The sequence below is a fragment of the Mesoplodon mirus genome (assembly GCF_964341445.2).
Source record: "Mesoplodon mirus genome assembly, chromosome: X".
NCBI lineage: Eukaryota > Metazoa > Chordata > Mammalia > Artiodactyla > Ziphiidae > Mesoplodon > Mesoplodon mirus.
The window spans coordinates 70,659,349-70,684,997 of record NC_138981.1 but is presented as its reverse complement, the minus strand read 5'-3'; the positions used below and the strand labels follow the sequence as shown (position 1 = coordinate 70,684,997).

At 34.3% G+C, this 25,649-nt stretch overlaps 1 protein-coding gene across 1 annotated transcript in view; it reads left to right on the top strand.

Moving 5' to 3' along the window:
* HDX (highly divergent homeobox) overlaps window positions 1–24,989 on the top strand; it is a gene marked incomplete at both ends in the record, with an annotated part of 129,605 nt that extends 104,616 nt beyond the window's left edge. The window contains 5 exons of the mRNA XM_082609915.1: window positions 51–258; window positions 11,659–11,738; window positions 14,590–14,673; window positions 20,015–20,137; window positions 24,864–24,989. Of these exons, the coding sequence (XP_082466041.1) occupies window positions 51–258; window positions 11,659–11,738; window positions 14,590–14,673; window positions 20,015–20,137; window positions 24,864–24,989 (621 nt within the window). The remainder of the gene's footprint in view (window positions 1–50; window positions 259–11,658; window positions 11,739–14,589; window positions 14,674–20,014; window positions 20,138–24,863) is intronic.
* Window positions 24,990–25,649: the final 660 nt, after the last annotated feature.

Sequence of the window (25,649 nt, the reverse complement as noted above, 5' to 3'; positions counted from 1 at the left end):
GCTAAGGTTTCTATTTTTACAAAACTTTCTCTTCTATTTCTCTTATAAAGACTTGGATTGGGAATCGAAGAAGGAAATATCGTTTAATGGGGATTGAAGTTCCACCTCCAAGAGGAGGCCCTGCTGATTTTTCTGAGCAACCCGAATCTGGTTCTTTATCTGCACTCACACCAGGAGAGGAAGCTGGTCCTGAAGTAGGAGAGGATAATGACAGAAATGATGAAGTATCCATCTGTTTGTCTGAAGGAAGCTCGCAAGGTATTTTATATGCTCCACCTCCTAATGATATCTTTTGTGAATTTGATGCTTTTTTACTTGCTTTTCAGCTTACCGCACTTCAAATCTAAAGTTGTCAAAACATTTGGTTAAACATTTGAAAAGAATAGACATATTTTTATTCTATTTTAAAATAATAGTTGTATATATTTAAAGTGTGCAACATATTTAGATATACATGCACATAGTGAAATGATTACTACAGTCAAGCTAATTAATATACCCATCTCCCCACATAGTTACCTTTTTGTGTGTGTGTGGTGAGAGCATCTGAAATCTACTCCCAAAGCAAATTTCCAGCATACAATGTAGTACAGTTGACCTTTAAACAACATGGGTTTGAACTGCACTGGTCCACTTTCAATAAATACATTGCAAAACTTTTTGGAGATTTGCAACAATTTGGAAAAACTTGCATACAAACCCTGTAGCCTAGAAATATCGAAAAAGTTAAGAAAAAGGTATGTCATGAATGCATAAAATATATGTAATATACATATAACATACAAAATATTTGTTAATCAACTGTTTATGTTATTAGTAAGGCTTCTAGTCGACAGTAGGCTATTAGTAGTTAAGTTTTGGAGGAGTCAAAATTTATACTTGGATTTTTAACTGTGCAGGGGGGTTGGTGCCAGTAACCCCCACGTTGTTCAAGGGTCAACTGTATTGTTAACTTTAGTCATCATGCTCTACATTAGTTATCTAGACTTATTCATCCTATGTAATTGCAATTTTGTACCCTTTGACCAATATTTCCCCATTTTCCCCACCTCCTCACCCTGGTACCTACCATTCTACTCTCTACTTCTATGTATTTGACTTTTTTTGATTCCACATGTGAGATCATGCAATGCTTTTCTTTCTGTGTTTGGCTTATTTCAGTTAGCATACTGTCCTCTAGGTTCATGCAAGCAGTCGCAAATGGCAGGATTTTTTTTTTAAAGGCTAATATTCCATTGTATATGTATACCACAGTTTTGTTATCCATTCATCTGTTAATGGACACTTAAGTTGTTTCCATACCTTGACTACTGTGACGAATGCTGCAATGAACATGGAAGCACAGATACCTCTTTGATGTACTGATTTCATTTCCTTTGGATATATACCCAGAAGAGGAGTCGCTGAATCATATGGTAGTTTCTTTTTTTTAATTTTTTGAGGAAATTTCATACTGTTTTTCATAATGGCTCTACCCCTTTTCCATATCCTCACCAACACTTGTATTTTACCTTTTTGATTTTTAATGCTTCCTCCTAAGCAGTCTCCCACATGGTCATCACAAAAAGTGACACTCATCTACCACAATAATGATCTCCATGATTCGAAATATTGGTTATTACAACAATCCATAAATTATAGTATATGATCGTTTTAATTTTATTGGAATTCTAGTCAATTTGGGTTAGAGCAATTTAAATGTATTGTAATCAAGGAGAGTATGGTATAATGTGACAAATACCAGACTAGTAGTTGGACAATCTGTGTACGAGTCCTAGATCTTCCACTAGCTGATTGTGTGACTTCAGGCAAAGTATTTACTTCATCTGGCTTTAGTTTTCTCATCTGCAAAATAAGGGAATTAGCCCGCATCATCTTTATAATACTTCTCAGTGCTTCCCTAAATGAGAATTCAAATAATAACATGTAATTATATCATTTGTCCATGAGAGGTATTTTTCATTTGACTTCAAGCATAGAAAGAGTCCTCTCCTTACACATTTTTTATGAACACTTTTATTGAGGTTTAATTTACATAGAATAAAATTCATCCATTGCAAAAGTAGAATTCAATGATTTTCAGTAAAGTTTATAGAGTTGTACAACCATCACCATCACTAAAATCAAATTTTAGAATAATCTCTTCAAATCACTAAAATCCAATTATAGAATATTTTCACGACTTCACAAAATTTCCTTGAGCCCATTTTCAGGCAGTAGCCACTCCCACCTCCAAACTTAGGCAACCACAGATCTGATTTCTGACTATATTAATTTGTCTTTTCTGGGTATTTCATATAAATGAATCATATAATATATAGTGGGGGGGTTGCATCTGTAATAGAGAGAGAGAATTTTGCATTGGCCCATTTTGTTTGTTTTTATTTTATCAATCAGGGTATTCACACTATATTTTCCAGTTTATTTTTGCCTTCTAAATTTGCTTATGGGGTTTTCAAATGTCAGAACTTTTGTTTGTAATTTTTATATTGTTAAATATACCAATTCTTCCCTTTATGGTTTGTGACTTTGGTAACAGGATTACAAAATCCTTCCTTGTACTACAATTTTGTAAACATACCCCATATTTGCTTCATGTATCCTTATGGTTTCATTTTTACAATATGATATTTATCCCACCTAGAAATTGTTTTGCTTTAAGATTCGTGAAGACAATACCTAATTTTGTTTTTCCAAATGATTAACCAAATGCCCCTACACTATTTGTTGAATAAGTCAGCATTTTTCCAGTGAGTTTGTGTAGCTTTTTTTAATCAAAGATAGATAGATAGATTGATTGATAGATGATAGAGAAATAGAGAGATAGATAGACATAAATTCATGTATGTATACATACACACATGGATTAAATTCTGGATTTCCTATTATGTTAGATTGATCTGATTGTTTATAATTGTGGTTTTATAAGATATCTGAAGATCTGGCAAGGCTCTCATTCTTAGCTCTTGTAGTACACTGTTTCTTCTAGATGAACTTACTTCATACCTTTACCCAATACCCCTCCCCAAATTCAATTAAGATTTTTATTGTTAGTGCACTAAATGGATAGGATAATGTGGGAAGATGAATGCAGTTTTGCATGTGCTGAGTTTTAAATGAGGACAGGACATCCATGTGGAGCTGTCCAGCAGACCCTTGGATAATATGGGTCTGGAACTCAGAAGGGGTAAGATATGAGACGAAATATTGGAGTCACCCATATCGAGGCCAAAAAAAAAATGTCTAGCCATAGAAATAGATGATTTAGTTAGGTGACAAAATGGAAAACAAGAAAGGAAGAGAGACAAGGATAGTGTGTTGAGAAATATCCAGATTTCTGGGGGAGAAAAAGGAGCCATTAAAAGAACATTCAGATATAGGAGAATCAGGATAGTATGTTATTATCAAAACCAAGGAAAGAAAAATATTTCAGAAGGAAGAGGCATCATTATCTCAATGATCTCATAGAGGTTGAGTAGAAATTCCTTTCATATAAGGCATCTAAAGTGGTTAAAGGTATATAAGTGGACGATAGAACAGTGGTATGAGGGAGTGGAGGGAGAGGGATATGGGGAGCTGTTGTTCAATGGATATAAAGTTACAGTTACAGAAGAGGAGTAAGTTCCAGAGAACTGCTGAACAACTCAGTGCCTGTAGTTAGTAATAAGTGATTGTATACTTAAAAACTTAAGAGGGTAAATCATGTTAAGCATTTGTAACACAAAAAAAGGGACACAAGGAAACTTTTGGAGGTGATGGATACGTTTATTACCTGGATTGTGGTGGTGATAACAAAAGTATATACAAGTTCAAATTCACCAAATTGTATATGTTAATTATGTGCAGCTTTTGTGTACAAATAATTTCAGTGATTCTAAATAGATCCTTAGAGAATGATGTCTGGCAACTATTTGAGGGATAGTGGGGAAGTGGGGATTTGTGTGTTTCTATGGGTGGGTCAGAGAGCTGTGAGGAAATATTCTGATAAAAGGAAATTACATAAGCTCTTAAGGGGAGTTTCATTCCCCAACTCCATCTTCCTCACCTAAAAGGGAATTTTAAAAAAATAAAGTAGTTAATGGGAAAAAAAGTGAGTTAATTTTAAGGTTGCTAATGGACCACTGCTCCTACACTAGCATCCTGTGTCATTTAATAGCGTGCTCTCTAGAGAGCTGACATAGTAATCAAGATCTAATGAGAAAAAAGAGAGAGAATTTAATGCATGAATCAAAAAACACTTGATGGGAAGTGAGATTGCCTAGGATTCCTCTCGGTGGCTTACTTGTCACAACTGCATGGTAACCTTTTCATTCTCATCAGAAGCTGCAAAATAAAAGCATAATTTTTTTTTCAAATACTGAAAAGAGTCTTTTTCTGTATGACTTCCTACTAGTGCTGTCCTGTTATCATCCTCATTTTACTGACAGAGAATACTAATCTGATTTAACTGTGTGATTCTTTTGTGACAATTAAGTGAATTGTATCATCCGGCCTAGATTAACATAATACGTTTAAAATATGCTGACCATATTCTCTTCCAGTTATGAAAATGTAGTCGAATGTATGTTTACTTTGAGTTTCCATTAATTACATCTTAGAGATATGGAGGCAAGATAATCAGAGTAGCTTCCCATACTATTTCAAAAAACTAACAATTTGAAACTCAGGGTCCTTTATAATACAGGTGTTGATTCAATAGGGTTAGAGTCTTTTAAATGTCTAAGAAGAAAAAAAATGTCTTTAAATCAGGGCTCACATTTTACATGTCAAAAAACAATTAAAATCACTTTAAAATATTCTAGAAAAAACCTCTACAAGCAAAAACAAGGATTATTTTTTTAAAACACAGTAAAAGGCAGGGTTAGCCAAAGTCACGAAAAAGTGCTCTTGATCTTTTAGCGGTTCCAAGTCCATTCTTTTGCGTCTGGGAGAGTAGGTACTTCCCTGATACAGAGCTTCTGACTTACCTCTAATTTCCTCCTACTTCCCACCTTCGCTTCTACCATTTCCTTTGCCTTTCCATGTGTGGAGGTGAAGTGAAAGGATATGTGGTTGAGATTGATAACGAAAAGGCTACCTGGATTCACCCCCACACCTAACTGAAAACTTTAGCAAATGTAATTGATGACTCAGCTCCTTAATTTCAAGTTTTGTGTCTACAAAAATATATTTATGGTTGAGCAAATTTAAAGAATTATACTATTCTGAGAAGTGAACTGTCTAAAGTATAGAAACAATATCTATAATGTTAAATTCATTAAATTTTATAACAAAGCCTCTTTTCAGCTGTACCTATTATGTATGTGGATATGCACATGAAAGATAATTCTGCGTACACTTAGTGTGACCATGTGGCCACCACATAAAGTGCCCTCTAGAGTTTTCACTGATTAGTAATTCTACTTATTTATTTTCCAATTAAGAGAGCTGCTTTTGTTGAGTAATAACCAGACATATTGACAGTATTTAGCTTTCAAACTTTTAAAAATGTGTAAGCTATCTCTAAGCAAAAGAAAATATGCCTTATTCAGCTGTATCATTTCATACCTTTTTATTTTAGAAATCCTCAAAACAGTTTTTATATACATCTTATAAAAGAATCAAATGATGAATCAATCTGTTGCTGGTAAAGCAGAACTGTGTACCAAGGTATGAGCAAGTGAGAACAGAAATGTAAGGCCAACCTCTAAGGAATGATACCAGTAAAGATCTGTTGATGAGCAATATAACTCCTATTCTGAGGGCACCAGTACTAATACCAGCTCTGCATCTAAATCTGATGACAATTTTCCCTTCCTTCATTTAATTTAGTTGCTGATTACACAGGACTTGAAATGTGATTTGAAATGTCCTAATAATTAATAAAATTTCCTCTATCTAGGAACCACTTTTTTTAAACTTTTTATTTTATATTAGAGTATAGCCGATTAACAATGTTGTGATAGTTTCAGTTGCACAGCAAAGCGACTCAGCCATACATATACATGTATCCATTCTCCCCCAGTCTCCCCTCCCATCCAGGCTGCCACATAACATTGAGCAGAGATCCCTGTGCTAAATAGTAGGTCCTTGTCTGTTATCCTTTTTAAATATAGCAGTGTGTACATGTCAATCCCAAACTCCCTAACTATCCCTTCCCTCCACCCTTCTCCCACTGGTAACCATAAGTTCATTCTCTAAGTCTGTGATTCTGTTTCTGTTTTGTAAGTACGTTCATTTTTATCATTTCTTTTTAGTTTCCACATATAAGTGGTATCATATGATATTTCTCTTTCTCTGTCTGACTTACTTCACTCAGTATGAAAATCTCTAGGTGCATCCATTTTGCTGCAAATAGCATTACTTCATTCTCTTTTTATGGCTGAGTAATATTCCATTGTATATGGGTACCACATCTTCTTTATCCATTCTTCTGTCAATGGACGTTAAGGCTGCTTCCATGTCTTGGCTATTGTAAACAGTGCTGAAATGAACATTGGGGTGCATGTATCATTTTGGACCATGTTTTTCTCCTAATATATGCCCAGGAATGTGATTGCAGGGTCATATGATAGCTCAATTTTTAGTTTTTTAAGGAACCTCCATACTGTTCTCCTTAGTGGCTGTACCAATTTACATTCCCACCCACAGTGTAGGAGGATTAGGAACCACTCTTTTATAGAAAAAAAATCAATTGAATTTTTAGTGGGCTTTGCATTAAAACTCTGGTAAAACTTCCCTGAATATCTTTAATTCTCAATGCACTCATATGTGAGTTCCTGGATGAGCAATGTTTTCCTCCTAGTCATTTCCCATGTTCATACACTGCACCCTTATATGTCTTTCCATGGGGAGGAATGGACTCAAAAAATCTTAGGAGAACTGATAACTATTTTTGTTCTGCTTTCTATGGTGAAATAAATTGTTCATTACCAAGGGGCTGAGAACTTCCACTAGTATTTATCCAAATAATCTATGACATGGCTGTGCAGAAAAAAAAGAGAAACATTAGGCCTATTTTTCTAAGGGATAGAGGTAGGGGAAATCTTAAGACAGAGGATTATCTTGTAGACACACTATACTGTGAATTAGCCACTTCCCCTAGCTCAGCACAGAGAACATTTTAGTACACTGGTTTTTCTGGGTTAATTTTTCTTTTATTTTTTTTATTTTCTCATTTTTAAACTATCAAGGTTTTTATTTTTTTTTAATTTCACTGCTGTTTTATTAGTATGACAGCCAGGGATTGACTACTCATTCATACTTACAGTATGCAAACTTCTTTTTCCAGTTTTGTTGAGATATAATTGACCTACAGCACAGTATAAGTTTAAGGTGTACAACATAATAATTCGACTTACATACATCATCAAACGATTACCACAAAAATTTTAGTAAAAATCCCCCACCTCATATAGAAACAACATTAAAGAAATAGAAAAAAAATGTTTTTTTCCTTGTGATGAGAGCTCTTAGGATTTACTCTCTTTACAATTTTCATTTATAACACACAGCAGTGTTAATTATCTTTATTATGTTGTACATTACATCCCTAGTATTTATTTATCTTATAACTGGAAGTTTGTACCTTTTGACCACCTTCATCCAATCTCCCATCCACACACACCCTGCCTCTGGTAGCCACAAATCTGATATCTTTTTGTATGAGTTTGTTTGTTCGTGAAGTATAATTGACCTACAATGCTTTGTTAATTCCTGATATAACAAATAGTGATTCAATATTTCTATACACTTCAAAGCGTTCACCATGACAAGTATAGTTGTCATCTGTCACTACAAAGATATTACATAATTATTGACTGTAATTCCCCACACTGTACATTTCATACCTGTAACTAATTTATTTTGTAATTGAAAGTTTCTACCAGTTAACCTTCCTCAACTATTTCTCTCCTGCCCACACCCCACCCCATCTGACAACCACCTATTTGTTCCCTGTATCTATGACTCTATTTCTTTTTGATTAGTTTGTTCAACTGTTTTGTTTTTTAGATTCCACATATAAGTGAAACCACACAGTATTTGTCATTCACTGTTTGACTTATTTTATTTAGCATAATACCCTCTAGGCCCATCCATGTTTTTGCAAATGGCAATATTTCATTCTTTTTATGGCTGAGTAATATTCCACTGTGTGTGTGTGTGTGTGTGTGTGTGTGTGTGTGTGTACCGGATTTTTCTTTATCCATTCATCTATCAATGGGCACTTAAGTTGCTTCAATTTCTTGGCTATTGTAAGCAATGCTGCAATGAACATAGGGGTGCATATATCTTTTTGAATTAGTGTTCTCATTTTCTTTGGTGAATACCCAGAAGTGGAATTGCTAGATCATATCATAGTTTTATTTTTAATTTTTGAGGAGTCTCCATGCTGTTTTCCATAGTATCTGCCAGCACCAATGTACATTCCCACTAACAGTACACGAGTGTACCCTTCTCTCCCCATCCTCACCAACAGTTGTTATTTCTTGCCTTTTTGATAATAGACATTCTGACAGATGTGAAGTGATATCTCACCATGGTTTTGAATCGCATTTCTCTGATGATTAGTGATGTTGAGCATCTTTTCCTGTTGGTCATCTGTATGTCTTCTTCTTCAAAAAAATGTCTATTCAGGTCCTCTACTCATTTTTTACTTGGGTTGTTTGTATTTTTGATATTGAGTTGTATGAGATCTTTGTATATTTTGGACCTTAACCCCTTATTGGATACATCCTTTGCAAATATTTTCTCCCATTCAGTAGGCGGCCTTTACGCTTTGTTGACAGTTTCCTTTACTGTGCAAAAGCTTTTTAGTTTGATGTAGTCTCATTTGTTTATTTTTGCTTTTGTTTTCCTTGACTGAGGATATATATCCAAAAAAATATGGCTAAGACTGATGTCAAAGAACTTATTACCTATGTTTTCTTCTAGAAGTTTTATAATATCAGGTCTTACAGTTAAACCTTTAATCTGTTTTGAGTTTTTGTATATGGTGTGAGATATTATTCTATTTTGATTATTTTCTATGTAGCTGACTAGTTTTTTAAACACTATTTATTGAAGAAGCTGTACTTTCCCTATTGTATATTCTTGCCTCCCTGGTCATAGATTAATTGCCCTTATAAGTGTGGGTTCATTTCTGGGCTCTCTGTTTGATTCTGTTGATCTATGTATCTATTTTTGTGCTAGAATCTTACTGTTCATTACTGTAGCTTTGTAGTATATTATGAAATCAGGGAGCTTGCTACTTCTTGTTTTGTTCTTCTTTATTAAGATTATTTCAGCTATTTGGGGCTTTTTGTGTTTCCATACAAATTTTAGAATTATTTTTTCTAGTTCTTTGAAAAATGCCATTGGTATTTTGGTAGGGAATGCATTGAATTTGTAGATTGCTTTGGGCAGTATGGTTCTTTTAACAATATTAATTCTTCCAACCCATGAATGCAGAATTTCTTTCCATCTGTTTTGTCATCTTCAATTTCTTTCCTCAGTATCTTATAATTTTCAGAGTACAGATCTTTTACCTCCTTAGTTAGATGTATTCCTTGGTAATTTATTCTTTTTGATGTTATTGTGAATGAGATTGTTTTCATAAATTCTCTTTCTGGTAGTTCACTCAGTGTATAGAAACACAACAGATTCCTGCATATTAATTTGCTATCTTGCAACTTTACCAAATAATTGACGAGTTCTAGTAGTTTTTAGTGGTATTTTTAGTATTTTCTATGTATAGTGTCGTATCATCTGCAAACAGTAACAACTTTCCTTGTTCCTTTCCAATTTAGTTGTCTTTTATATCTTTTTCTTATCTGATTGCTATGTCTAGGACTTCCAATACTATGTTGAATATAAGTGGTGACAGTGTCACTCACTGATGGGCAGAGTTGTGTCCCACAGTCTCTGGCTATAGGCCCTGGGAGTCCTGGGTTTTGCACAGGTGCACTGGAGACCTGGGCCAGGTCCTGGGCACTCTGGTGGATGTAGTCAGGTCCTGGAGCAGCTGGGAACTTAGGAGATTCTAAGGCAGTCAGCCTGCTCATGGGTGAGGCTGTCCCTTCCTGGCTAACTGTTTGGCCTGGGGTATCCCAGAACTGGTGTCCACCGGCTGGTGGGCAGGGTGGGTCCTGGCACTAATAAGCTAGAGTGGGGATTCCAAAGTAGTGCTTACCAGCACCAGTGCCCTTATGGTGGAATGAACTCTCCCAAATAGCTACTACCAGCGTCTGTGTCTCCAAGATGAGTTTTAATTGCCTCCTGCTTCTCCAGGAGGCTCTCCAAGATCAGCAAGTACATCTGATCCAGGCTCCTTTCAAATTACTGCTTCTGCCCCGGATCTTGGAGGGTGTGAGATTTTGTGTGTGCCCTTTAAGAGTGGAGTCTTTTCCCCACAGCCCTCTGGCTCTCCTGAAAATAAGCCCTGCTGCCCTTCAAAGCCGAACTTTCCGGGTGGCTCATCTTCCCAGTGCAGGACCTCTGGGCTGAGGAGCCTGATGTGGGGCTTCCATCCCTTGCTCCTTGGGGAGAACCTCTGCAATTATAATTTTCCTCCTGCTTGTGGGTCACCTTCCTCAGGTGTATGGGTCCTCACTATACTGTGTCTTCGTCCCTCCTACTCCTCTTCTTGTGGCTCCTTCATTATATGTCTAGCAGTAAAGATTCTTTCCTGCTACTCTTCATGTTGCTCTCATGGATAGCTGCTCTGAAATAGTTGAAATTTTGGTGTGCCCATGGGAGAAGGTGAGCTCAGGGTCTTCCTACTCTGCCATATTGGCCACTCCCCCTACAGTATCAGAATACTAAATTTTGATCATAAAAGGAATACATGTTCATTATATAAAATATTGGAACATACAATGAAAAAGTTAGAAATATTCCTACCCCTCAGTGATATCCTCTCTTGAAATTGGGGTGAGAGAATATTTATGCAGTGTTTTCTCTGCAGATATACAGGATTGTTTGTGTGTGTGTGTACACTCATATACACATCCCTTTTTACAAAATTGAAAATGTACTATATTTATAGCTTTTATCATATATTTGAACATTATTTGTATCCTTTTTTTCTTATTAAAATGAGCAATGCATGTTTATTATAGAAAATATTTAAATATAAATAAGCAAATGAAAGAAAATAAGAATTATTAAAGCAAGTAAATTAGACAAAATGAAGAGTAATAAAAGTTGCCTGTAATTTCAATCAGAAATAATAATGGCAATGTTTTGGTGTAAATAACATCAGTCTTTCTTTTCTCCATGAAAATGTATACTTTTTTCCTTGTATAAAATTAAGATCACAGTGTACCTATAGAGTAGATTTTGTCACCTTCAGTTTTTCTCTTTCCAATAGATCATGAATATTCTATTATCAACTATTCTACTTCATTTTTAGTGGCTTTCTAGTATTTATTGTAAGGATAAGCCCTACATGATTTATCCAAGCCTTCATTGTTAAGCATATAGGTTACTTCATTTTTTAAAATTATAAACAGCACAGTGATGACCATCCTTAAATTCAAATCCATCCACACTTATTTCCTTAGAATACATTGTTAGAAGTAGAATTGCCATTTTTGTCTTTTTACAATAGATAAAATATTTAAGTGATTTTGAAAAAAGCATTCTCAATAAAGTTTTAAGGAATGAGAAATGAAATCATGGCCTTCTTTGTTTCTGTAGAGGAGTCCAGTGAAGTTGTTCTAAATGAGGCAAGGGCTCATAAGGAGGAGAACCACCATACAGTATCTTCAGATAATGTGGTATGTACATTTTGAAATTCTTTCCTCATTATATGATGGATTCCAAGGATTTGTTTCCAGTTGGTGACAATATCAACGTTGTCAGAATAAAGTCTTGCTCCACTTCACGAACCAAAACGGATCTGTTACCAGTGCAATGATATATCTTATAGGGTTTAATAAGTGAAATTTAAAGTGATGTAATTTGTACCGTTTTTTTGATTTAGGAGCTTTGCAAATATAAAAACCTAATGCTTATTACACATGTGACATTTTATACATAACAAGTTATTTTGCTTCAACACATTTAGCAAAGAGCAGATTTTTTCTCATTTGACAGATGGCAGAGTTAAAAAAGTTTAGCCTGAGACCATGGAGGAAGACTTTCTTAGTTCTGGGACTTGTATCCAAGGATTCCTGATTCTTGTGTTCTTTGTTCAGACCATACCTATCTATACTGTTTTTGGAAACTTTTCTTCTTTTTAGTTAAATTGGACTCTGCTAGTCATCTTAAAAATTGCAGCAATGGAAGAAAGGCAATATTAAGAAACTGAATAGCAAGCAGACACAGCCTACATGTGGATTAAACTGAGTTTTGTGAAAATGTAAACATTGATATGTAGAGATCTTCTCTAAGCAGCTGTATTAGCAGCATCTGTTTATATTCTGACTCCATCAAATAATACAGAAATCAATATGGTATTAACCTAAAGTCAGACATAAAGGCAAATGTCATTGTGCTTTTGCTTTTGCTTTTGAATCAGTGTTTTGTGTTTGTGCTTGATTGCAAACTTTACAAATTGTCCCTATAATGGATTTTTCTGTAACAAAATGGCTGTAACTTCAAGATTTAACCTGGCTCCCATTACAAACATTATTTACCTGACACTATAATTCTGTCGCATCTCCTTAATAAAAGTTGAGCTCATAAAATACAGTTTTGTTCTTTTTTTGTTAGATATCGACAATATATAACAGTGTTTTCCACATACAGAGTGTAGCTTAGGATTGCATTTTACTGATTTCAGTCCTGATTTAAGTTTACATTTGACCCTTATAAGAGTAAATTCAATGGGCATATAGGAAAACACACTTTTATTCTGAGGCAAAGCTGTGTTTTCATTAGATAGCTAGTAATAATTGTTTTCCGCAATTATTAATAGTGCTAATATTCTTAATTCCACCAAGTAATAATCTCCTTTGCTCCAGATTTGAGTAATAGTATTACAAATTATATACAATTATTTACAAATTGGAACTCTTTTCCCCTAAAGACATGCTCATTTTTAGTCTGAATTTCTCAGCATTGGATCTCCCCTGTGGCAGACATTTGAAGATAATGAATGAAGTCATGGCATGGGATGACTCAGAGTAACTTAGGCACCTAATTTTTCAAGAGCAATTGATTTTCAGAGACAAAACACCAAACTTTCAAAAGTTGATCTCCTCTGCCTATAACTTTTGAGTGTCCCCAATTATTCATGGATGACAAATCACAAAGACACACAAGACCTATTTATATGTGCAAATCTATACAGTGGCCCTTGGGGCCTTCCTCCCTGGATTACTTAGCTTTTTTTTTCCCAGAACCAATCCCAATGGAAAAATCTAAAAAACAACATCAAAAAAGATATCAAATCTGCATTCTGGTGAGAGCTGACATGATTAAGCCCCTAGTTTATAGTGATTATAATAGAAAACAAAACATTAGATTCATCTCCAGGCAGCAGTAGAAAGAAACTTCATTACAGCTATCCTCCTGACTCAGAAGCCTGCAGGTCACAAACGCTGTTATGGTATCATATCCTCATAGGCAATATATCAAATATGATAATTCCCAGTTCATTTGTGATTTTTAATCACCATATATATTGCTGGGTAGGAAACTTGATTTCAAATTCTGCCTACGACATGTTGCTATTAATGTGATTGTTCTTAAAAGACTGCCTAGTGACTAACTCTAGCTTAGCTTTTCTCTTTTTAAATTTTCTTTTGGGTTGGCAGGATTTATATCTTTAAAAGTGTTTTTTCTTAACTGTGTTTTTCATATGCAGAAGAAAAATTAAAACCGATTTTGTTTTTTCGTTTTGCTTTTGCTTTAAAAAAAAGGTTTATAATTAGAGAACTTGCCTTTCCTCCATGGTTGGAGCTTATTGGTCATTTTTTTTTTCCATCAGTGCTAAGCTGTTTTGTTCATTCTTTTGACAAATATTTAATTAGTACCTACTGTGTGCGAGATACTGTACAAATTATGCTGTATTTTAATTCTAAAGCCAAGGGCAGTTTAGTGTGTGTCTTGTTCTTGCTCTCTTCTCTGTCTTACTGTCTAGTGAAGAAAACAAATCATCCTGCTCTTTTCGCCATTACATTATAAATATCTGCTTTCAATTGTATAACTAATGGAGTGCCATGAATAAGTGAATTTTTAAAAAAAGTGTATTTGACTTTGCAATGCATGTCATATGTTGATATTTTACATTACAAGTTGCAAAGAGATATATGGAAACTTAAAAAAGAAAGCCCTTCCAACGAATTATATTTGGTTATCATTAAATAGACTACCCTTATAGGAAGCAAGCTCCCTTCCTGGAGGGCACTATTTAAGCAGAGCTTGAATGCCTATTTTTTCAGGGATATTGTGAAAGTGTTTTTTTTTCTGTTTTAAATAGTATTACAATAATTTTCTGTTACTAAGGGAGGTGGCTCAGACACATACTGGGTGTAAAGCTGAGGAGCTAGTCAGTTAGAGTTATTCTGGATAACTTATACTAGATAACCCCATCACTAAAACTGAATATTGAATGCTCTATACATTATTGAGTATAGTGATGATCAGATATATATTTAGGAAACTTCTTTACTTGTGTTACAGAAAATAGAAATTATCGATGATGAAGAAAGTGACATGATAAGTAATTCTGAAATAGAACAAGTGAATTCTCTCTTGGATTATAAGGTAAAATTATTTTCAGATTCTGAATTTTTTAAGAGGATGTATTAAAGGAGGCAGACTTTTACAGTACCTATGTACCAGTTTATTTCACTTCCATTTGATAAATTAGGTATACTGGGACTCTGCATTGACTCTCTCAGGCACTTGGATATCAATCAGAGTGCCGGACATTTTCATTAATGCTGGCTGGTTTAGCAGTTATGGGTTTAAGCACAGTTTGATGAGCAGGAGTAATTATTGATGGTGTATGGCAAGATGAGGCATAGTGGTGGTTAATGTGAAATGTATGACAATGTTTTTTTTAAAGCCCATATTCATTTTTAGATGATGGTAAAGGGGATATTTTTTCCAGTGTACCTTGCTAATTTTATCTTGAATTTCAATTTCTGAAGACTCTTTTTTTGAATATAACAATATACCTGTTTTAGAAGTTTAAAAACAATCCCCAAAGCAAATACTGAATGAATATGAATAGAAATGACCTTTTCTTAATGTCACTTGTTACTGAACTGAAAGACTTACTTTGACAGTGTGCCATACATAATTTTGTTTTTATTACATTTTGACATAAGCTATCAGTCTATATGTCAATATGTTCTCTGCATAGATGTGTAATTGTTTTCCCTTTGTTAATCAATATCCTGTCTTACTAGGTAATTTGGGGCCTTCTGAAATTTGGCAACATATTCATTCCTTTCATACACAGAAGTTATTTTCTTGAATATCATACATCTTCAAAGCAGAGACTAGTAATCTTAAGATGTTAACAATAAATAACATTTAATCAGAAAAGACAACAGCTGTCATTTTCTCAAAAATCTTTTCAGTTTTATTATAATTGAAAGTTATGTCATTCGACAGATTCTGTTTTCCAAATGTTCATAACATGTCAGACTTTAAAATATTGAACATTGTAAACACAGAAGGAAATTAGTTTTTGAAATTTATTTGCTAAATTGTCAAAGAGCACAATATAATCCTATATTTAAACTGTATTTTCAACTAATAAAATTATAAAGTTGTTGGTTCTGAAGTACAGGAGATCCTTGTAATCTCTCCTACATGGTCATATAATACTTCTAAATGCCCAGTTCAGAATTAAAATGGCTCTGCAAGCCACCACTTGGCACAGGCTATGGAAAGTACAGACGAGAGGACTGGATTGCACAGCTGTTAAGTGTGCTCCACTTAGTACACACAAACAGTTCAGATAGGGCTGGGCCCAGAACTCAGAAGATTCTTTCTTGTACCTTTCCCCTCTGGGGCACCAGCACACTTGAGAAGGTTTCAAGCTGAAGACCTGGGCAGGCCAGAGTATCCAGCCCAGAAATTTCAATTATCATTTTCATTGACTTCTAAAGGACAATTAATGATCCAGTGTTTTCCATTTTGGTAAATGCTGTGGGAACAAGGGTTCTTTCCCTAACTTACTAGGATATCTTTTATAAAACATCACCATCCTACATGAACTTTTATTTAACTCTCAAAAATTAGCACCTATATAGAAAATATGTCACTTTATAATCATTATTTAAGATATTTCAGTCCACTTCATCAGTGAATTTTGTTACCTTAATTCTGAAGTAAGTGTAAGTGAAACCTCATATAGCAGTTCTCATTGCTGATTTCAGTAAGTTGATTTAAAATAGCCTTACCAGGGACTTCCCTAGTGGTCCAGTGGTTAAGACTCTGCACTCCTAGTGCAGGGGGCACAGGTTCGATCCCTGGCCAGGGAACTAAGATCCTGAATGCCATGTAGTGCAGCCAGAAAAATAAATAAATAAATAAAATAGACTTACCAGTTTGGAAATTTAATCTTCCTTGACAGAACATTGTTTTATTCTATTTGCATACACATGCTAGTGTTTTTTGTTTGGGGATCAAAATCACCTTGCTGGTTTTTTGAATATATTCATCATAAGCTTCTTGTAGATACTTATCTTATTCACGTATATGTTACCTGGTCTAGTGCCTAGGACATAGGTGTCCAGTAACTAGTTCCCGAGTGAGTGAATAAATTAATTTATCCTTGGAAATACTTTTAATATTATTATGCAAGTGCTCATTTATATAAAATCAATTAAGACCCGCAGCTGGATTATTATAACTTATTTCCCCCACACACTAAATTGAACAATCTCTCGTTGTTCTTGGGATTCAATGTAGCAAAATGAAAGAATGTTTTTTATGTGTGTTTGGTAATTACTACCATGCAAACATCACTATTCAGTGTGGGCATAGTGGAGTTTCTGACTGAGATATTTGCTAGAAATCCATATTGCTAAGAGTTCTAACTAGCCCCAAATGCTTATAACAGAAGTTGATGAGCTGAGTTTCTGAGGCATGAGTAGCTATATCATAAAATAACACCTCATGTTTGGCATCCATTAATAGCCTACTCAGATATCAAAGCCCCAGTCCACATGAAGCCTTGAGTGCTCCCTACAGTTATCTTGGAGAATTGACAAAGTTTAATGGGAATGTAGGGAAGATTTTAAAAAGAAAAATGAGCTAGGTCTTTTTTCGTGAAATGCAGTGACTGATGTTATCTTACTAGTTCCTCTCGCAAACCATTTGCTGCAGAAAATCTCGAAAGTACACATAAATTACTGCCTGTAATCTAGGAAGTGTTTAATAGGCTTGCAAAAAGCAGCTCCAAGAAGAAAATGTCTGAAATATTAAATTATCTTAAAGCTGTTTATGTTTTAAAAACATTGCATAAATACTGAGGAGGAGGAATATTTGCATGAGAAATTAGAGATCTGCATACCAAAAGATGCTTCCTGACTTTTGCAAATGTGAATTACTGGTTTTAAAATGTTTTCTAATGGACTGTGAGTGTAGCTCAAAAGGACTGCACTTTCAAACGACACTATGATAATGATGATAGATATCTCCTGTATTCAAAAAGACTTCCTGGTCAGCACTTTACTAATACTGCTGTTCTGACAATGAATACTAAAAATACAAAAAGTTTAGAATTAGTCAAGTGTATTATAGCAGGAGCAAGTGGAATTTTATTGTAATGTTTACTTATAACTTAGATTACTGTAGAGTGCCTTTGAACAAGGAATTTATCTTGAATCATCATTTACAGATCATTCACTTGATATTAAATGGTCTTAAAAAGAAGCAGTTTTATTAGGTAAAATAAGTTCTAAACTGAGTTGATAAAATAATTGATGCAGTAAACATATTCATAGACAGAATATAACGAATACAACTGTAACCTCTCAATTGAAACAAGAATGCCCATAGAATTAACTAATTTTAATGTATTTTATGCAGCTTTTTGAGCAAATGTTGTTAAAGGTCCTGCTATGCTCTTTGAGACAGATTCTCTGGTTGCAGAGAATATGTACAGCTTATTTTCAAGTTTTTGGCAAGAGGGCTGGGTAATAAATTTTTAATCAGGTTTTTTGATATATAAGTTACATACAATAAAATTCACCTTTTCATACATTTAGTTTTGACAATTGGACACAGTTGTGTAACCATGAACACAATGTGTTATTCATCTGCTGATGAACATTTGTGTTACTTCTAGTTTGGGGCTATTATGAATAAAGCTGCTATGAATATTCATGTCTGTCTTTTTGTGGACATGTGTTTTCATTTCCCTTGGGTAAATACTTAAGAGTAGGATTGCTGAGTCAGATGGTAAAAAAGAGTATGTTTAATTTTATAAGAAACTGCCAAAACATTTTCCAAAGTTGCTGTACTGCTTTACACTCCCACCAACAAAGTATGAGACTTCTAATTGCTCCACATTCTCATCAGCACTTGCTATTGTCAGCCTCTTTAACGTTAGCCATTGTAGTCTGTTCGTGGTAGTATCTCTTTGTGATTTTAGTTTGCATTTCCTTAACGATAAACAATATTAAGCATTTTTCACATATTTATTGGCCATTCATATTTCTTCTTTGATAAAGTGTATGTTCAAATATTTTGCCTGCTTTTTATTCTGTTGCTGGTCCTATATTTGTGCTGCAAGAGTTCTTTATGTAATCGGAATGCAAGTCCTTTATCAGATATGTGATTTACAATTTTTTCTCCTAATATGTAGCATGTATTTTTACTTTCTTAAGTGTCTTTTGAAAAGCAAAGGTTTTTTTGTTTTTTTGTTTTTTTATGAAATCCTTCTTTTAAGTTTCATGTTTTTTGTGTCCTATTGAAAAATCTTTGCTTAACCCAAGGACATAAATATTTTTTTCCTCTAGAAGTTTTATTGTTTTAGGTTCTACATTTAGGCCTATGATCCATTTCTTATTAAATTTTGTATATTGTGTAATGTAAGGGTTAATAATCATTTTTGGAGGGGTTATGGATTTACAGTTGTTCAACCACTGTTTTTTGAAAGACTGTTCTTTCTTTGTCCATTGAATTACTTCAGCACCTTCATCAAATATCAACCAAATATATATGTGTATGCACATATATATGTAGGTATGTATTATATATGTATAAAGTAATATATAATAAATATTTCTGGACTCTGTTCTGTCCATTGATCTATATGTTCACCCTTTTGACAATACCACACTTTCTTGACTATTGTAGCTTAAATAGTAAATCTATTCAGAGCAATTTCATGGCCATTATCTTATTTGAACCTTATAACCCTCAAGCTAGAATTCCCAAAGACTGCTAGTATTATATCCATTTTATTGATGAGTAAATAGAATCACAGTTTAATTGCCCTGCCCAAGTTTACACAATTATCAGTAGGCCTGGCACTAAAATCCTCCCCAAACCTAGTCTATTGTTCTTTTCCTACACAACTAGGAAAAATAGTGGAGACTGGGTTTCAAATCAGTGGTAATTTTGGAGATATTTTCTAAATAACAAACTCTTACATAAAGGTGGGGGCCTCAGCAAACTACTTAAGACAGTCTTATTAAAAATTTGAGTCCTTTCTTGGTACAAAATAATAACCTCAGTATTTGGCTTTGTGAATGGTACATTCAGCATTACTGCATCTGCTATCGCTCTTTACTTGGGGTTAATTGAGCTCTATTATTAATCCTAATCCAAATGCTAATTAGGTTTAATGTAGGAGGAGTCTTTCCAAGAGGACAGCTGTTTCTTGATTTTTCTCTTACTGGAATTTATTTGATTGGATTTTTGACCTTGCAGATTATTTTCTGTTGGTGATTTGCTTAAAAGGCGGCCTTTGAGTAAAAGGATAATTTACTTATGTGCTTTATATTCCTTTATGCTAAAATGTTATCTTCTTTATTGTCCCTCTAAGTTGATTGCTTTTTAAAAAATTTATTGTACATCAAACATGTACAGTCCTAGGTTTGCATACAGCAATTGTATTATTCGATGTTTTCTCCTTCAGAATGAAGAAGTCAGATTCATTGAAAGTGAGCTAGAGATTCAAAAACAAAAATATTTTAAACTTCAGACGTTTGTAAGAAGCTTGATACTAGCTATAAAAGCTGATGATAAGGAACAACAGCAGGTAAGTGACAGAAGAGAACAGTAAGCTGTAATGTATCATGTTGAAAAGTAGCATGTCACACTTGGGTTCTACATTTTTTTTAATACCTCATTCCTACTTGGCATCAAGGAAGAAGTTGTTACTTTGTGACTTTTTTTAAAGCACAGTTTTACTGGGAAAAAATACTCAGATTTTGTGTGCTACTTTAGTGGAAAATCAAAATAACTGATTAACATACTTTGTTAATTCCAAGCCACCATTAAGTAGGGAAAACATTTGAAATATTTTCTACATAATTATTGACTGTATTCCCCATCTTGTTAATATCATTTCATTTAATTAGTTTTAAAGAAATTCTCAAAATGTTTGTAGAGATGGGGCTACACTAACTGGAGAGGCACATATTTTGGGACCTTTTGTGAATGAAAGAAGTAAGGCATTTGCCTGTCTTCTGGATTTCAGTTACCTTCCAGCCCCTACTAGAGTTCACAAGTGTTTGAATACCTTTTATTTCATGATATGTTGCTCATCACTAAAAAAACGTGAAATTACTTTGTGAAATTCTTTGTGACCACAGTGCAGCATTCACTTTTCCCAATTTAACGATAGTGTTTGATTCCTCTACCCCTGCGGTCCCCAACCATTTTGGCACCAAGAATTGGTTTCATGGAAGACAATTTTTCCATGGACCAGGTGGTTGTGTGTGTGTGGGGTGATTCAGGTGGTAATGCGAGGGATGGGGAGCGATGGTGAGATAAGCGGCAGATGAAGCTTCACTCTTGCACGCGCTGCTCACATCCTGCTGTGTGGTCCAGTTCCTAACATGTCGAAGACAGGTACCAGTCCACAGCCTAGGGGTTGGGGACCCCTGCTCTACCCCAAAGATGAAATGTAATATCTTTTGTTTGTCGCTGTGGATTTTGGTTTACAAATTCCTCCCAAAGCACATTTTCTGTCTCATTTTTTCAGTTAAAATTTGTGAAATAATTTATTAATCTTGCTAAAAAGGAATATAGAATTATGTTAAATATTCCATTTAATACTAAAAGAAACCAAATTTGCCTCTGAGTTGTATACTACCATGTTGATTCTTTATCAGAGAAATTCAGTGGAAGTAGTATGTCACACAGGTAACCATTAATTAAGCAGTATCAGAGTTTTTTATTCAGCCAGAGTACAAACATTTATCCCTTATATTCAAGCAAGACTGCACGTATGTAGCCTAACCGAGTTATATCTAGGGAAAAAGATTAGTGTCTTAGCACCCAACAATTCTCCCTTTTTTATAAGAAAAAAGTCCTTATATATTTCACCAATGTACTGAGCCACAAAATTTAAACTATAAAATAATTTACTCATGAGGCTTAAACCAGCATGTACATTATGTGTCCAGTTTCACGAATTGTGCTCCTCCCATGCTGTACATACACAAACATCCCAAGACAGTAGTTTTCAGGTACCTTTTCCAGTTTTATTTAAGCATTTTGCTTTATTATGTGAGTTATGCATATTCCATGGCATATTGAAAATGTATTTGTTTTTTAGAACCGAAGCTACAGATTTTTAAATAAATAAGGTGGTAGGTTTTTTTTTTGTTGTTGTTTTGTTTTATTTTAGTTTTTTTTAACATCTTTATTGGAGTATAATTGCTTTATGGTGGGGTGTAGTTTCTGATTTATAACAAAGTGAATCAGCTATACATATACATATATCCCCATATCTCTTCCCTCTTGCGTCTCCCTCCCTCCTACCCTCCCTATCCCACCCCTCTAGGTGGTCACAAAGCACCAAGCTGATCTCCCTGTGCTATGCAGCTGCTTTCCACTAGCTATCGGTTTTACATTTGGTAGTGTATATATGTACATGCCACTTGAACATGGTCCCAAAGGAACTGTAAATTTTAATTAAATAAATGTTAGAAAGAAAAAAAAAGAAAAAAACAGAATTAGGTCCAACTATGGGAGTAACTTGGAGTGTGGTCCTGGTCCCAAAAGTCGTAACATGGTTTGGAATGGTCAGCTTCTTAGCAGTTGTTTACGTCTCTTGATATCAAGGCATGGCACACAAACTGCACTTTATTTTCTAATTCTAACCTGGCTTTATTCTTTCCCCAAAACCACTAACAAATAAGAAAAGTACCTATGGTACATTGTATTTTTCTCTTTTTCTTGTACTTTTCCTCTGATAAAAGGCTGATGAATTAAGATATGAACAAAACATTGGCTGGGGGGAAAGAGAGACAGTTATATAAAAATTGTACTGAAAATCATGGCCTATATAATCAGCCCCCAAATAGAAACTACTGATTTTCATAGTTGAGATTGGGTATAATGGATCTCAAAATATGGTCTAGAAATATAGAAGACACCTATAGTAGTCCACAAAAGTTATCCAGGTCATCTCTTAAACTACTGATCTTTATACTATGAAATACTTAGAGGTTTATTTCTGGAAGGAATTAATTTTTATTCTGCCTAATAAAAGGGAACGATATTGTCACTGGTTTCTCATTTAAAAAGCCTGTTTTTCTATTAATCTTGATTTTGGTAAGTTGAGTGAGATGAGTGGTGCACAGAATACTTTGCTCCAATGAAGCAGTCCAGGATTTAAAAATATATGATAATGTCTGACTGAAATATTAGATTATCCAAATAATTTTTTAATCAATAGCCATTTTAAAATAAAAATAATGTTCCCAGAACTGTGCTAAGTCATTAGCTATGGTCTTTCTTCCCTTGATAATTCACTATGTGATTCTAGCCAGGTCAATTGCCTTTCTTGAACTTCGATTTCTCCACTTTGCAAGGAGGATAAGAATGATTAACATTATGGAACTTGGCATTCACACCCTAGGGCCTAGAATAAATATTATAGAGACTGATGATATATTTGGGAAATGCCTTAATCTCTTAGGAAGAGTGACACTAGGTCAGGCGCTGACTGATGAAGAACCCGAAGTGAAGAAAGCTCATTGTGTTCACTTTGGTCTATGAAAAAGACAGTTCTAACAACTGACATAATCTGAACATTTGTTCAGTGTGCCAATGTTGCAATCCAGAAAGATACTAACAAGGAGAATTTTAAAGTGGACTTCATGCATTAGTTGTGCCTTATACTGCCTCAGATATTAAAGTTTTCCTATTTCATACTACACTCATTTTAGTCAACTACATTAAGTGCAATGAGAAAGAAATAAAAAGTAGTGCTTCTTTGATTTGAAGGTCTCCCCACTAGAATTTAGAATGTCATTAACTCTGCTCATCTACTTTGACTTTCCAGTACTCTAAGCTATGTTAATTGGAACACTTTGCCCTCTTTAATGGGGCTTCTTCAGACTTGCAAAATGAAATAAATCCAGTGATGTATTTCTCATAAACTATGATCCCCCAATATCAGCAAAGTCTTTGTTTCACCTAGACTGGGTTAGTGGTAAACAACTGATCTAGCAGAAAATGGCTCTGTGTCCTATGACTGCAATCTAGAAACCTTAGAGAGTATGTAGTACTTTTAGGTGACTGCTTTGTAAACAGTACTCTCAGTTTCATCAAGAAGTTCATGGACTATTTAATAGCATAAATTAAATAATAAATTTTTGTTCAGAAGGAGTTAATCTTTCCTTTTGCAGCCTGACAGAAAGCTCTAATTTTTCCTCTTTGCTCTAAGACAAAAACTATAGGATTTATAGCTGTCACTTCTTTTAATAAAGAGAATAGGAGAGTAATGTCTTATTTCAACAGTGGATTTCATGTGTTCTCTAACATGCCCTGTTTTTCCGTTCTGTATTTGGATAGTGGCAAGCTTACATTTGTTCCTGTTCCCTTGATCTTTGTTTACTACTGCACCCAAAATACACACCACAAGTAACATTGTCTAAAAATTGCCGAGATATGTTACATTATTTTTGGTATTAGGAGCAGCGAATTAATCATTTAATTTGCAATTTCTGATGGTCAAATGGGCATCAGCACTACCAACCAGATAAAACTTGATTAATTATTTATTTCTCTAGTATGAATGCATGTTCTGCAACTCCAGATGAAACAATTACACCATGGCAAAGTTTAGTTCATGGCTCTTGGCTTATCCTAATTACTCCAGCAGAAAAATGAGCAGCCCTCTAGATACATCATTACACAGCCAAATTCACTGGTTCAGCAGTGTCTTGGTGAATGATTGGCCATCTTTAGATATGGGCATCGCTTAAGAAAAGAAAAAAAAAATCACTTGGACTTTTAAATTGTTAAAGTTTAATCTAAAGTAGAATAGCTGAACTTTTTCCCTAACTGCTAAGTTCTTTATCCCACTGAAGTACAAAATAGTCTTTTGTGAAATGTGTTTTAGTCTGAAGGACACAGCATAACCGAGCAGAACTATTTTAATAAGGAATATAATTTTAAAGGTCTTTAGCAGTGATCAGTGAACACTCAAAACTAGTATGAAAATCACTTATCTCAAACACTTCAAAGCCTTTGGTTCAGAATAGTTGCTCATTTCTTTCCTTATTTCCCTTTTGTTCAAGATTCCACTCTATATAATCCACATTCTCAAGATCTAGTATTTTGTTACTTCCTTAATAATGCATGAAGAATTTTTCTCTTAGGTAAGATATTGTATAAGGTCCTGAAAGAGAAATCCTCCCTTATTTAAATCTGTAAGAATAAATCAATGTGAAAGGATCACAAGTATAAAATTGGAAAAAAAAATATGTCCACATACTAATTCAAAACAATTGATTTTTCTGACTCAGGCACTTCTGTCAGATTTACCTCCTGAATTAGAAGAGATGGATTTCAATCATGCCTCACCGGAGCCTGATGATACCTCATTCAGTGTGTCTTCTTTATCAGAGAAAAATGCCTCAGACAGTTTGTGATTGGGTGGGGGGAGGATATATGATACAGCCTTTTGGCTACCTAACAGGTATGCATTTCAAGATAGTTGCATTCTGTTGTCCCGAAATTCTTCAGTTGGAAAAAGATATTGTCAAACAATGTATACTGAAGGATTAACAAGATATAATGGCTGTGGTGCAAAAAGATGTATGTAAAATTTAAAAGCTTTGTTTGAGAGTTTTTTTCCAAACTGATGGAACTCTGGGAAAAATAATTGTATTTAATTTTGAGCAGTTTAGCTATGAAATGCATAATGTCTAATTTCTGAAAGGTCTTTTTGGTTTTATAGAAGAATCTTAGTTTTAGTAATAGTTTTGACCAGAGACACAAAAACAAAGATATTTTAACATAGCTTATCAAGTTACTGAAGCTTGATTAGTCTTGTTTTTGTAGCCATTACGTCTTCTTTCTTCCTCTCTCCTTTTCCTGTCATCTACATACACCTTTATTCAGGAAAGTGGACTGAAAGTTGAAAACAAAACCTTAAAAAATGTTTTAACTTGGATGAGTCTTGGGATTTATTTTTAAACCCTTATGAGAATTTTACTTAAGTTAATGATTGAAAATTGAAGTGATTACTACTATATAATTGTAAATTATAGGTATTCTTCCATTATGTAACCCAAATATTTTTTGGGGGA